The following is a 12,746-nucleotide window of genomic DNA, read 5'->3' as shown; positions in this document are numbered from 1 at the left end:
AGGCGGACGAGGGCGGCGGCGACTGGAGCTTCATCGACTGCGAGATGGAGGAGGTGGACCTGCAGGACCTGCCCAGCGCCACTATCGCCTGCCACCTGGACCCGCGCGTGTTCGTGGACGGCCTGTGCCGGGTGAGAGACGGGCCGGGCGGCCGTCGGGGCGGAGGGCGGACACTTGTTGACCGGAGGAGACGGTGCGGGTCTCAGCGCCGCGGTCCCGGCCGCCGGCGAGACGGGGAGGCAGGCGACCCCTGGGGTCACGGCGACGGCCCCCGAAACGCCGGGCCGCCGACCCTCCTTTTCGGCGTGGGTGGGGGGCGGCTCTCCTAGGACCCCGGGTTCCGGAGCGCCTACGGGGCGCGCGGCTCACCGGGGGCTTTCAGGAGGCTCGCCTTTGACCAGGACTCACCGCTTTTCAGCGATGTCCCTGCCCCCGTGCTTACTTGGGCGGGGGGCGACCGAGCCCTAGACCATCTGCGAACGCATAAACTCCCGAAGGTGTTTGAGAGCTCTGTACTGTCCCCCTGGGCTTTAGCCATCGCCCTGCAATTACTCGCTAGAGGAGGGGGTCATCTCATTCATAGGGAGGAGGAAACAGACGTTGAGCGGCGACGTGACTCACTTTTCATAAATAGGACGACGTCCCCGCATTCTCAATCTGCACTATTGGAAGAAAAGCCAATGTTTGGGTGAGGATCCGTGGTTGCTCATTATCCTGCGGTTGGCCAGTTTTGGTTGCGGGGAAGGGGACCATTTTCTAGCCTTTAGGATATTTAGTCCGGAATTTTGCTCCCTTAAAGGTGTGACATGCCACCACTGGGGACATTCAGTACATTGGGAGTTGATTTCCGCCCCCCCAGATCTACACAGTTGAGACACTTTGGAAGGTGAGGGGGTAGGTATGAGTAATCAATGATGGTGGCAGGGAGGAGGAATTTATTTCAAATCTGCAGTTACTGTGCAGAATAAAATTTGGACAATGTAAGCGTTGCAGAATGAAACCTGTCTTTGAGAAATGCCCCATTAGGAGAGCTGCTGTCAAAAAAAAAAAAAGCAATGCTTTCAGCACTTGGCTCTGAGTCTACATATACTGTCAATGAACTATAGTTGAAGGCTGCTGCCAGTGGAACTAGAATGATGTGCTCACATCTCATTTATTTATAATTCATATGCCCATTCGCTTTCATAAAGAAATTACAGCGGCTGTGTGCTTAAGTAAGTTTCCGGGCATGCTTTCTAGAGCAACAGTTGTAAGAAACTCAGGGTCTTACTGATCTTACTCTAAACCTTTTCTTCTTCACATAGTCTGAGCACTAGCCAGCATTTCATGCTTCTTTCTTGGGGGTCCTGGACTGTCTACTGGAGCAAGGTCAGGTCATGTAAGACTGCACTTACTTGCTTGGGTATCTAGCAATTCCTAGTTTTTTTCTTTCCACTGTTGGAAACAATCCACTGTTGGGGACAATCCCAAAATTGTGTTGTATGAAAATTTTCCCACTTTGCTAGCTCTTCATTTCAACATATATTTATTGAGACTCTGCTATGTATGGGCCAGGCACTGAGGCTATGCCAATGAATAAAAGAGCGTTTCAGCAAAGTAGGGGGAAACAAACAATAAACAAATTAATATCAAATATATCAGAAGGTGATGGTACTTTGGGAAAAAGTAACACTTGGAAGGCAGGAGGAGGGAGTGTGGGTCTAGGAGGGGAGAGAGATTGCTGTTTTATATAAAAGGCTAAGGGAAAGTCGTACTGATATGGTGATATTTCGAGCAGAGACCTTGGGCTAGCATTCATTCATTCATTCATTCTTTGCTACAGATTGAATGCTTACTGTGTTCCAGGCCAATGTTTTCGACTCAGATAGAGCAGTGAACATTTTAATTTCCCTGCTTTCAGGAGCCTAGGTTCTAATGGTTGAGGAGGAGGTAGACAATAGCTAAAAAGTAAGCAAACAAAGTCATTCCAGATCATGATAAGTGCAGCAGAGAGACTAATGCAAGATTAAAGGATGATGGGGAAGGGTCTGAGTAGGAATGGTCAAGTCCTAACAAGGACACACACTGTAGGGGTTCAGAAGGTTTTAATGGAGAGCTAGTGAAATTGGGGCAGACCTGAGGGAATCAACAAGGGATGCCCAGGCCTGCAGCTATGAGCAACAGCCAGAAGTTGGAGTTGGGGGAGAAAATCATGTAAGCAGAGCTCTACAGGGGGAGCCACTTGGCAGGAGATGTAGACCTGAAGGTGTGGAGTTGGGTTGCTAAGGCAAGGGACAGGCAGGGAAAAAATGCCTGGACCTCTGATCTCATTGCCAAGATTTGTTGGGCAGCCAGGAGGCATGGGAGGCCAAGAAATAGAGTCCACAGGTAGGGTCAGCCTTCCAGGACTCTGGGGACAGTGTGAGTAAAGGGGACCTACACAGAGGAGACAGCATGCAGCCACTTTAGATTGAGTAGCCTAGGAAGGGCTCTACACAGCCTGGATTGGGCTGGCAAGAAGTTGCTTGGGGAGATGTTTGTGTGGTCAGCATCCAGGCAAAGGGTACAGTAGATGCAAAAATTCCAGTGCAGGGATGGACTCAGAGTATTTAAAGGACACAAAGGGGCCAGCGTGTTGGAGTGTTGCAGGAGAGGTGGAGAGGGCCTGGTGGCTGAGGTTGGGCAAGCAACCAGAAAACAATCCCGTGGGTAGTCTTGGGGCCATGGTAAGGATTAGAGTGTGATTCCGACTGCACAACCAGGTGGAAAATGACTTTCAGGAGGGAAGGTGGATGGGATAGAGAAGAAGCAAGGAGCCCAGTTAGGAGGCTGTTGCTGCTGCTCAGGGGAAGTAGGAAGGTGATGGGACTAGGATGGTGGTGTTGGAGATGGAGAAAGGGACAGAGCCACCATTCGTGACTCCTCTTCTCTCCATTTGGAAGGTCAAGAACTTCAGAAGTGGCGAGGGTGGGAGAGAGATTGTGCACTGGCCGTGCATTTATAGTCAAGCTGAGAGCTAAGATCATGGCAGGTCATTGGTAAGCCTTTGAGCAAGTAAACTGTTTCTCATTGAGCCAAAACCATCCTTCTTGGTGGGAAGATAGGTTTCAGAAGTTTTAATCTGACAACCTTATTATTAAGGCTGGTGTGGATGATGGGAGGAGTCGGTGCCGTGAATGACTCTGAAAGGCCAGAGTCACAGAAAACACACCAGTTCATTTACCGCCTGGACACTAGCTGGACTGTGGGTGCTGAGGAGTCTGACTTAAGTACTGAGCCATCCCTTTGCCGGGAGTGATACTGATCGAGGGCTTTGTGACCTGTGAGGAGGAAGCCAAGGAGGAACCATGACTCCTGAAAGCTCTTACAGACTGGATGAAGGAACCCATCATTAATCTGCCCCAGCACAGCTACCGCCAAGACCTGAGTTCCTGCCAGGACTCTGCAGGAGCTTCCTGTGGCCCCTGAACTCTCTTCAGTTTTCAATATAGAGAAGAGCATTGCCTAAGTCACATCATGTCACTTCTCAGTCATAATGCTCCAGGGCCTTCCATCTCAACACAGACACAGAGTCCTGATGACCCGGAAGGCCTTGCACAACCAAGTCACCTCCACACAACCTTCTTTTCCACTGCTTCTCTGCACGGCCCCTACAGCAGTCTCATAGCCGCCTTGTCATTCTTAAGCCCTCCCACTCCCTCTCCTCTCCCTGCTGCGCTGGCTCTCAGGCTCAACCTGCCGTTGCCTGGATGTCTTTGAGAATCAACTCACCCAAGTACTCGAGGCAGATGGAGCCTGGAAGGATGAAGCTCGTGACACCCAGTGGAACCACCTTGACTAGAGGGGGATCTGAGGGCAAGAGTCAGTGAATGAGTGCTCCATCTTTCATCCCTCTGGGCACAGTCCTGAGGTGTGTTCTACAAGGCTCCTCCCTATTTTCTTTGTTTTGTTTTTAGATACAATCCACATACCATAAAATGTGCCCATTTATGGTTAATTCAGTAGTTTGGTTTTAGTATATTCCCAGTGTTATGCAACCATCAGTCCTATCTTGTTCCAGAGGATTCTTATCACCCTAGGGAAGTCCTGTACCCATTGGCAACCACTCCCCATTTCCCTTAATCTACTGTCTGTCTCTGGATTTGCCAATTCTGGACATTTCATATAAACAATATCACATAATATGCAACCTTTGTGCCTGGCTTTTCTCACTGAGCACAGCATTTTCAAGGTTCATCCATGTTGAATCATCCATTTGTCAGCACTTCATTTCTTTTGTGGCTGAGTAATAGCCTACTGGATGTGTGTACATTTTATTTCTCCACTCATCTGTTGATGAACATTGATGGACATTGGGCGTTCCAATTCTTGACTACTGTGAATAATGCTGCTTTGAACATTGGTGTACAAACTTTTGTGTGGACATAGGTTTTCAGTTCTCTGAGGTTTATATCTAGGAGTGGAATTGCTGGGTCCTGTGGTAGCTCTGTTCTCCCTCAAGGCTTTGGGCCTCACTTGACTTTGGTATTGACCACTTGATAATGCTGCCTTGATTGCTCCCTCTGCATTTCTCAGATCCTCACTCTTTGAGATCATCATGTTTCAGAGTAAACTACCTCCACAGGGGGAAAAAAAGGCTGGCATGTCCCCTTTGAGTGATATAATGAAAATGTGAGACTACTTTAGGTTGGTGGCAGATCACTAAGTAGACAGATCATTAACTACTGTGTGACAGAAGTTCTTGTGGCTTGGCCATCCCCTTGGTGGGCCCCCTGGGAAGCGGTGGTATAAGGAAAAAAAGACCTGGTCATACTTCTTTATGTGCGTTCACATGATTCTGTAACCTTAGTCCTAGAGGAAAGAAAGAAGTTGACCTGAGCTAGTAATTCTTTTGAAAATTTACATTGGAAGCTGTTTTGTAAATTTAACAGTTTGGTCTGATATATAAGGTTTGTTTTTATTGGCTGGATCAGCATCAATATTGTAAATAATTTATAATAAATCTGTTAATTTAACGTATTAGAGGGATTCACACAGTTCCAAAGGGATGAAAACTTTTATAAACATTATTTTCTGTTTACACAAACATTGCTTTATATATTCTATTATGGTACTCTTTTTGTGAGCCTTGTTTCTTTTCTACATAAAAAAGCAAAGCAGTGTTTTGAACCAGTAATTATGTGTGCTTTGGGTTGCTGGCAATGGTTAGTTGGTTCCCTAGAATAAGAGTTTTTTGTCATCAGCAAGCTAACCAGGAATTTAAGAGTTCTCAAATAGTGTTCTGTTAAGTTTCCAAGCAGTGAATATGGTCCCACATAGTGATGGGAATGAATACCTTTTTTTCGGTTATCTGAAACACCAATGTATATTTAATTGATAAAGCTTTGCCCGAAGGCTAAGTCAGAAAATCATAGAAAAATTTGCTCTTTTCTAGTAAATAAATTTTCTGTTTAAAATAAAAATCCTACTTAAGAGTTGTATTACAGTACTTTCATGACTTTCTTTGAAGAACAAAATCTTCTGGTCAGCATAAAAGAGCTTAGCTGGCCAGGGCGCAGTGACTCATCCTATAATTCCAGCACTTTGGGAGACCGAGGTGGAGAGGATTGTTCGAGCCCCGCGGATCTAAGACCAACCTGGGCAACATGGTGAGACCTCATCTTTACAATTTAAAAAAAAATTAGCTGGGCCTGTAGTTCCAGCTACTTGGAAGGCTGAGGCAGATGGATCGCCTGAGCCCAGCAGGTCAAGGCTGCGGTGGCTGGGAGCGTGCCCCTGCACTCCAGCCTGGGCAACAGAGTGAGACTCCAACTCAAAAAAAGAGCTTAGCTGAAGTCCTTAAATTCTTTGTATCAGTAGAAACCTGGAGCAGTGATTCTGACCTTAGCTGCACCTTAGAATCTCTAGGGAGCTTTGAAAAATTCCCATGCCCAGGCCACTCCAGACCCATCACCTGGAAAGTCCCCCTGGTGATTCTAATTGTTAGTGTAGGCCAAGAAACAGTGTCCTAGCTAGAAGGGGTTTTAGAGGCATGGTTATAGCATGAAAAGATAACTGAAAAATTGATATTAGGTTCCACTTCTAACCAGATAACTTTCCCTTTCTGTGCCTTTATTTCTCCAAGTCTGGAATGGGAGTCAGTGGCTAGGCCTGGAGGCTTCTTCTGCTTCAGTGTTGTTCACTCCTATAGCCTGAAAGCAGGTTGATTGGCTATCAGCAAGACACATGAGATCAGCATGTTTGCTGTAGCATTGGGTGCCTCCCTTCACCTTGGTGGGTGCCGCTCACTCTCCACCCAAAGGACAGGTCACAGACTTGGCTTCCCAAAACTTGTTTTTTTCATAGACAAGACATCATCTACTAGATGATTGCAATGTTTCGAAGACCTAAGGTGACACCGCTGATGTACGTTGTTTCCGTTCCTAAGGTTATATATGCTTGGCTGCATTTCTGTTCCAAGTCAATTGTCGTAGCATATTGTCAAATGTGACATCCTAGCAGGAGCGTAACAATTGGGTTCTATTACACTGGAAAATGCAGGAAATTTCAGGCCATTTTCACTTTTTACCCTAGTGTGAGGGTGAGGCATGTGGTTTCTGAGACCTAAATTACGAAGAAATTTCCCCATAAATGATCTTATCTCTAATATGGTATGGTTTAATATATTTTGGAATAGTCAGGATGTTGTGTGTTTTAAAAATCTACATGTTACATATGTGCAAAATTTATTTTAGAAGTTATCCACTGTTTCCCTAATTTTAGAATTTCTGACTCTCAGGTAAATCAAATGTTTTGCACATCCGTAGGTCTTTTAATCCCTCCACACTATCACTCTTCCCCACCAAGTGCTTGCTTCCCTTTTCAGCTCAATCTGCCACCACTGTACATCGCTCAAAGCATTTTTTTCTGCAGTAGCAGTAGCTTTAAATGTTACAGCCTACAACTACAGACTTTTCAAGCCTCAGGACAATTACATAAGGGAACAAAAAATAGGCTTTGTGCTAGAGCAGAATAGCTAAAGCAGAGGCTGTTGGTTCCAGTGTTTATATTTCAGGCTGTATTCTTTGTCTCTTTGTTTATTTCCTTTAAAAAAAAGGTACTCTGCTCTTTTTTGTGCATATCACCGAGGAGCCTGTTTGCCCAGGTCTGGAAATGCATCGCTCCTGGTATGGGATAGTAATTGTGCATACATCAGTGTGTACGGTAGATAGACCCTTGGTGAATGTTTTCTATGGAGAATCATTAAGACCCATTTCAAGGACTGAGGGGAGCGCCAGTGAAATACAGTTTAGTTGTGGGAGAGAATTTTTTCCTTTGTAAATACTAATCACCTTCAAAACATGGGGATGCTGGCAATGAGCCAGTTGATGGCTCCGGTGTGTTCTGAGGTATTAAGGAGCTATACTGTGGCAATAGAGAGTAAAAATGGCTCTTCTGCTTTTCTTGGAAAAGATAGAAACATTTTCAAAATATAACATAAGAAGAATAGTAATTACCTTAACTCAAACTTTGATGTTTGGGAAAAGGTTGACTTCATGTTGTGTAAATCTCAATCATTGTAGAAATACTTTACTATATTTGCTTTAGTTAGGGTAGATAAAATTGTAAATATTCATAAATAGGGTGTTTATAACACTAAATAAAGCACTTAATATTAATGAATATAAACTATTTTATTTTTAAAATAAAGCATGGAGATTAACAAAAATATAAAGATGACTATTATTGACTGAATGTTTGTTTCCTCCAAAATTCATATTATTTATTTTTACCTCTAAAGATTTAATGGGGTTTATATTCCCCAATGAAGTCTACATGAGGAGGTGGTGCAGCATAATGGCTAAGGGTATGGGTCTTAAGCATACCTTTGCTACTTATGCAGTGTCACTCTGGGAAGCTATTTACTTGACCAGTGCCTTGGTTTCTCTGCCTGTGAAATGGGGCTGTTAATAGTACTTACATCTTATGATATATATAAACTGCTGTCAAAGGGATTGATCATAGTAAACATGTAATATAGGCTAGTGTATTCATTACCTACTGCTGTATAATAAGCTAACCCAGTACTTAATGACTTAATACAATAAATGTTTATTATCTCTCAGTGTCTGTGGGTCAGGCATCCAGGGGCAGCTTAGCCTGGGGCTTCTGCCTCAAGGTCCCTCTCAAGGCTGCATGCAATAAAGTGTCAGCCATAGTCTCTTCTGAAGTCTCAACTGAAGGAGTAGTATCCACTGCTAGGCTCACTAACATAGCTGTTGGCAGGAGTGAGTTTCTTGTGAGTTGTTGGACGGAGAGCCTCAGTTCTTTGATGGCTGTTGGTTGAAGGCCCCTCTCAATTCTTTGCCACATGGGCCTTTCCATAGGACGCCTCACAGCATGGCAGACAACTTTGCTCAGAGCAAGCAAGACTAACGGGGACCCACAATCTTTTTGTAGTCTAGTCTCACAGTGATACCCCATCACTTTTACTGTATTGTATTCATAAGAAGCAAGTTGGTAAGTGCAGATCACACTCTACGAGAAGGAATTTATACCTGGAGGTGGGGCTTCGGGGGTCATCTGACAGGCTACTACAGTTACATATTTATTAGCAGTTTTTTCTTTGTAAGCTTTTGTGACTTCTGTGGAACAGTTAATGTTTAGAAGTGTTTATTAAGATTTTTTCTAATCTGATTTTTTTCTTTTTAGCTTCAACTCCATAAAAGAATACAGATTTAGCCTTCACTCATCATCGATGAGATTATAGTTAGGTTATTAAGTTTCTGAAGTCTCAAAAGCTGTTACCTACTGCATTTCTGAAAGAAGAGCTTGGGAAACTCAACCTTTTGCAACTTGAAAAGATCCGGTACTTTTCCTTTTGTTACTAATTTCAGCAGGTGCAGTATAAAATTCCCACGTGCAATCATAATTAACACCATAGAGAGAGGCATATGAGGTTGTCCTGAATTCAAAACTAAAAGACAAAAATGTTATTTAATTCAGAAAGCTACTTTATTTCACTGTATTATTCTGCCCAGGCTGCCATAACAAAATACCACAGACTAGGGGGCTCAAACAACAGAAATTTATTTCCACACAATTCTGGAGGCTGGGAGTCTGGATTAGGGTGCCAGCCTGGTCATTTTCTGGTGAAACTGTCTTTCTGCAGATGGCCATCCTTTTACTATGTCTCCATTTGGTCTTTCCTTAGTGTGTGGAGAGAAGAGCAAACTCAGGTGTGTCTCTTGTTATAAGGACACTAATCTTATGGGATTAGGGTCCCACCCTTATGACCTCATTTAACCTAATGACTTCCTTACAACCCCATCTCCAAATAAAGTCTTGGGGTTAGGGCTTCAGCATATGAATTTTGGAGGAAATATTCAGTCAGTAATAATCATCTTTATATTTTTTGGTTAACCGTCATGCTTTATTTTTAAAATAAAATAGTTTATATTCATTAATATGAAGTGCTTTGTTTTGTATTATAAACACCCTATTTATGAATATTTACAACTTTATCTTTTCAAGAACGCTGTGAAATAGGTACTATTATCATCCTCCTTCCACAGAGGAGAAATCTAAGGTCAAGTGATCCATCCCGGGACACGTAGCCAATAAGTGTTGGTCCCTGGACTCAAACCCAGTTTTAGCTAACTCCAGAGCCTATGCTGCTAATCATCAACCGTGGCATTGCACATGAATTTTTTCACATCTCATTTAAATCCTAGGTCAGCTCTGTGAAGAAAGTATTTTTATCCACAGGAAGCTGAGGATCACACAAGTTACAACTCTTCATTGTCCTTCAGTGATGTATTTTTAACAAATGTCTGACGAGGCACAGTGGCACCTTAGTGTTCAGGTAGAAGACAGTGCCTGGACACTGGAGCCAGGCAGACCCAGATTTGAATCCTAACTCCATCACTTCACTCATTCATTCATTTATTCAACAAATATTTATTGGGTGCCAGCTGTGTTCAGAGCACTGTACTGGTTGCAAGACTAGCTGTGGGTCCGAGGTAAGTCAGTTACCCCAGCCCTCCACCCCCACCCCAGCCCCAGCTTCCTCAGTTACCAAATGAGAACAGTGATCTGCCCTACAGTCATAGTAAGGCCAACTTAAGGAAGGCACAGTCCAAGATAGTCCTTTCTGAATGCAGACACCCTCTCTCCCTTCTTAGAATTCAGTCTAGCAGGAAAGACCCACAGTTAATTTTTTTGGTCTTGCCATGTGTCTTGTAAATATAACTAAAAGGCTTAATAGATCACTAATTAACCACATGTCCTTGGACAACTTATTCCACCTTTCCAGACCTTAGTTACTTCATCTGTAAATTGATCAGGTTGTTAGATCTTGTGAGGTCATTTCTGGCTCCCAAAACTATATACCTCTGGACTCTTCCATCAGTGGGACACAGCCCATCACCTCTTGCTTCCCCACAGGTTAAATCAGACTTGTAAGTAGAAATTTGTTCCAAGAGCATTTCTTCAGTGTGATTCTAGCTGTCTTCCAGCCAGCGTCTCTGACCTTCCACCCATACCCTGCCTTGTCCTGCAGTGATCAATGGGAGGTCAGTCTGCTAGTTTGTGACTAGAGAGGAGATAAATTCCAGCCACTTAAATTTTGTGTCTTTAATTGGTCTTAGAAATTTACATAGGACTGATCTGAGGTAACCTCGTGTCAGCGAGGGCTGAAAAATCCCAGCACTGTCTAGATACCATTTGAAGGTTTGCCAGAGATAGCTTTATAATGCTAGCATACTTGAGTGAAATGTTTTTCTTAAAGTCTGTCAATCATTAGAGACTTTTCTAAATCTCATGATAACTATTACTGATTGGTAAGATGACATGTCTCAATTTGTCCATCCTAGTTTTTGCCTGTCATCCCAGGGAAATTATTAGCGGCACCACCTTTCACTTTTAAGTTTGAGTGATAAATTATAATTGGTGATTATACAATTAATTATAAGTGCCCTATATATTTAGCACTTAATATTTTACTTACATCATCTCATTTCATCCTTTTTACTACCTTCTAAGTTAAGTACCATTATTTCCCCATTTTATAGATTGAGACTTTTTCTCCCTTTACAAAAACAATAAGCACCATAGAATCCCATGGTAACTGGATGTCCAATTCTGTTTCTTCAAGTGCAAGGGCATTAAGGGTGCTCTGAGGTCTCACCTTTCATCTCTCCAGTGAGGAATTCCGTCTTGAGGGAGGTGGTGGTGAAATGTTCTCGGGATGCTCACTAGGTATTGGCAGAACTAGAACCTGAATGCAGGTCTCCTTTCTCGCAGCCTATTAGTTTTTATGCCACTTATTTAATTCTTTGTCAGATGTCCTCTCTCTCCCAACCCCATCAAAAGACCCCAGAGCATACAGATAGGAGGGCATCTAGAGTGGAAGCCAGCAGGAACAGGAAGAACTGGTAGCCACACATAGGGAAGGCTGTCTCTGGGCCTCTGTTACAGGCTGCTTAAGAGCAGAGTCACTTGTGGAGGGGACGAGAGTTTTGCACTGAGAGTGTCTAATGCTGTTCAGAGACCCACGTGGCCACCAGGGGGAGGTAACTTCATGTATGTGCTGCGTTGGAGCCTGCTGGGTGACTTAGACTTTATTTCAGGCATTAAAGACAGAAAGTGCGCTTGAAGAAGTTATGGTTTGTGCTGCAAAGAAGCTATTGTAAAGACAGGTTTCTAATTGAAACTTTTAACGTGGAGAGACACCCCCAGCATCCCAGCAAAAACCATGCAAGTGAGAAACGACTTCCTGAGTGGACCTTTTCCCTACTGCTGGGCAACTCTGCTGCCTTTGGTTATAATTTGAAATGGGGGAACTGTTTATTTTAAGGAATTATCCTTCTACTCCAACTCTGCCACCATATAAGTTTGTAAAATTTTTCTGCTACATAATCAGGTTTCTTGCAACTTACTTAGAATATGACTCAAATTATCAGCAAAAGGAAATACAAAGAACTCACTCAGATGAAAGCAATCACTGTATTTCAGAGATAATAGGAATTTTCTAAGCAGGCTTCCAATATTAGATTACTAAGTAGATTACTTTGAAAAGGAAAAGCATGTGCTGGTAGAGAGGTCATTAGACCTGTGGGGTGGGAATTATTCTCACTTGGGAGCCCCTATCCTCGGATGATTCCAGAATTACACCACTCAGGCCACAGAGTGACAGTATTCTGGGGTGGAGCCAAGATTCTGGGGAATTAGTACAAATCCCAGTTTCACTCTTGTGTCCTAACCTGTGGATCTCAGATGGTCTGGGCCAACAGTCTGTAAAACTCCTTTGCAACCCCTAAAAACAGACACCTATCAGAAAAATTCACTGGGTTATGGTTTGTGCTCTGCTTGGAAACACTTGCAGGTGTGTGGAAAATGATTCAGGGTTCATTTGTATTTGTTTCTAGAATAGCAGAATCCAAGATGCAGCTTTCAAACTAGATATAGGCTGGGGTGGGGTGGGAGTAGAGAGCTTATGCAGGGTGACTTCCTGCATTTAGAGGAGGGGCTGGTTATGCAAGCGACAGTACAGAGCATGATGTACTGCAGTAGTGGCTTGGAATGAAACTGACCGACCCAGCTGGCCATCTCGAGGACTGTGCCCGAAATTCTGAGCAGTGTCACCTTGGTATCTGTAAAGAGTGTCTTTCCCTTCCTAGGATGCTGTGAGAATTGAATATAGCATGGTAATGTTTGCGATTGCGTCTGAGGACAGAAGATGCTCAGAAAATATTTATTTAGTCTTTATCAAGGATCTCATTTTAATG

At 43.6% G+C, this 12,746-nt stretch overlaps 1 protein-coding gene across 2 annotated transcripts in view; it reads left to right on the top strand.

The window, feature by feature from the left end:
- The window catches only part of RCAN1 (regulator of calcineurin 1), a 95,290-nt gene continuing 82,544 nt past the window's right edge, over positions 1 to 12,746 (top strand). The window contains exon 1 of one of the 2 annotated variants that reach the window (XM_008074065.2): positions 1 to 131. In XM_008074065.2, coding sequence (XP_008072256.1) covers positions 45 to 131 — 87 coding nt within the window. In that variant the 5' untranslated portion in view covers positions 1 to 44. Of the gene's footprint in view, positions 132 to 488; positions 689 to 12,746 lie in introns of those variants that run through there. The other variant, XM_021707006.1, reaches the window with a different exon arrangement.

The sequence above is a fragment of the Carlito syrichta genome, unplaced genomic scaffold (assembly GCF_000164805.1).
Source record: "Carlito syrichta isolate Samal-C Ts95f unplaced genomic scaffold, Tarsius_syrichta-2.0.1 Scaffold316292, whole genome shotgun sequence".
Taxonomy (NCBI): Eukaryota; Metazoa; Chordata; class Mammalia; order Primates; family Tarsiidae; genus Carlito; species Carlito syrichta.
This window is presented reverse-complemented; position numbering and strand designations above follow the sequence as displayed.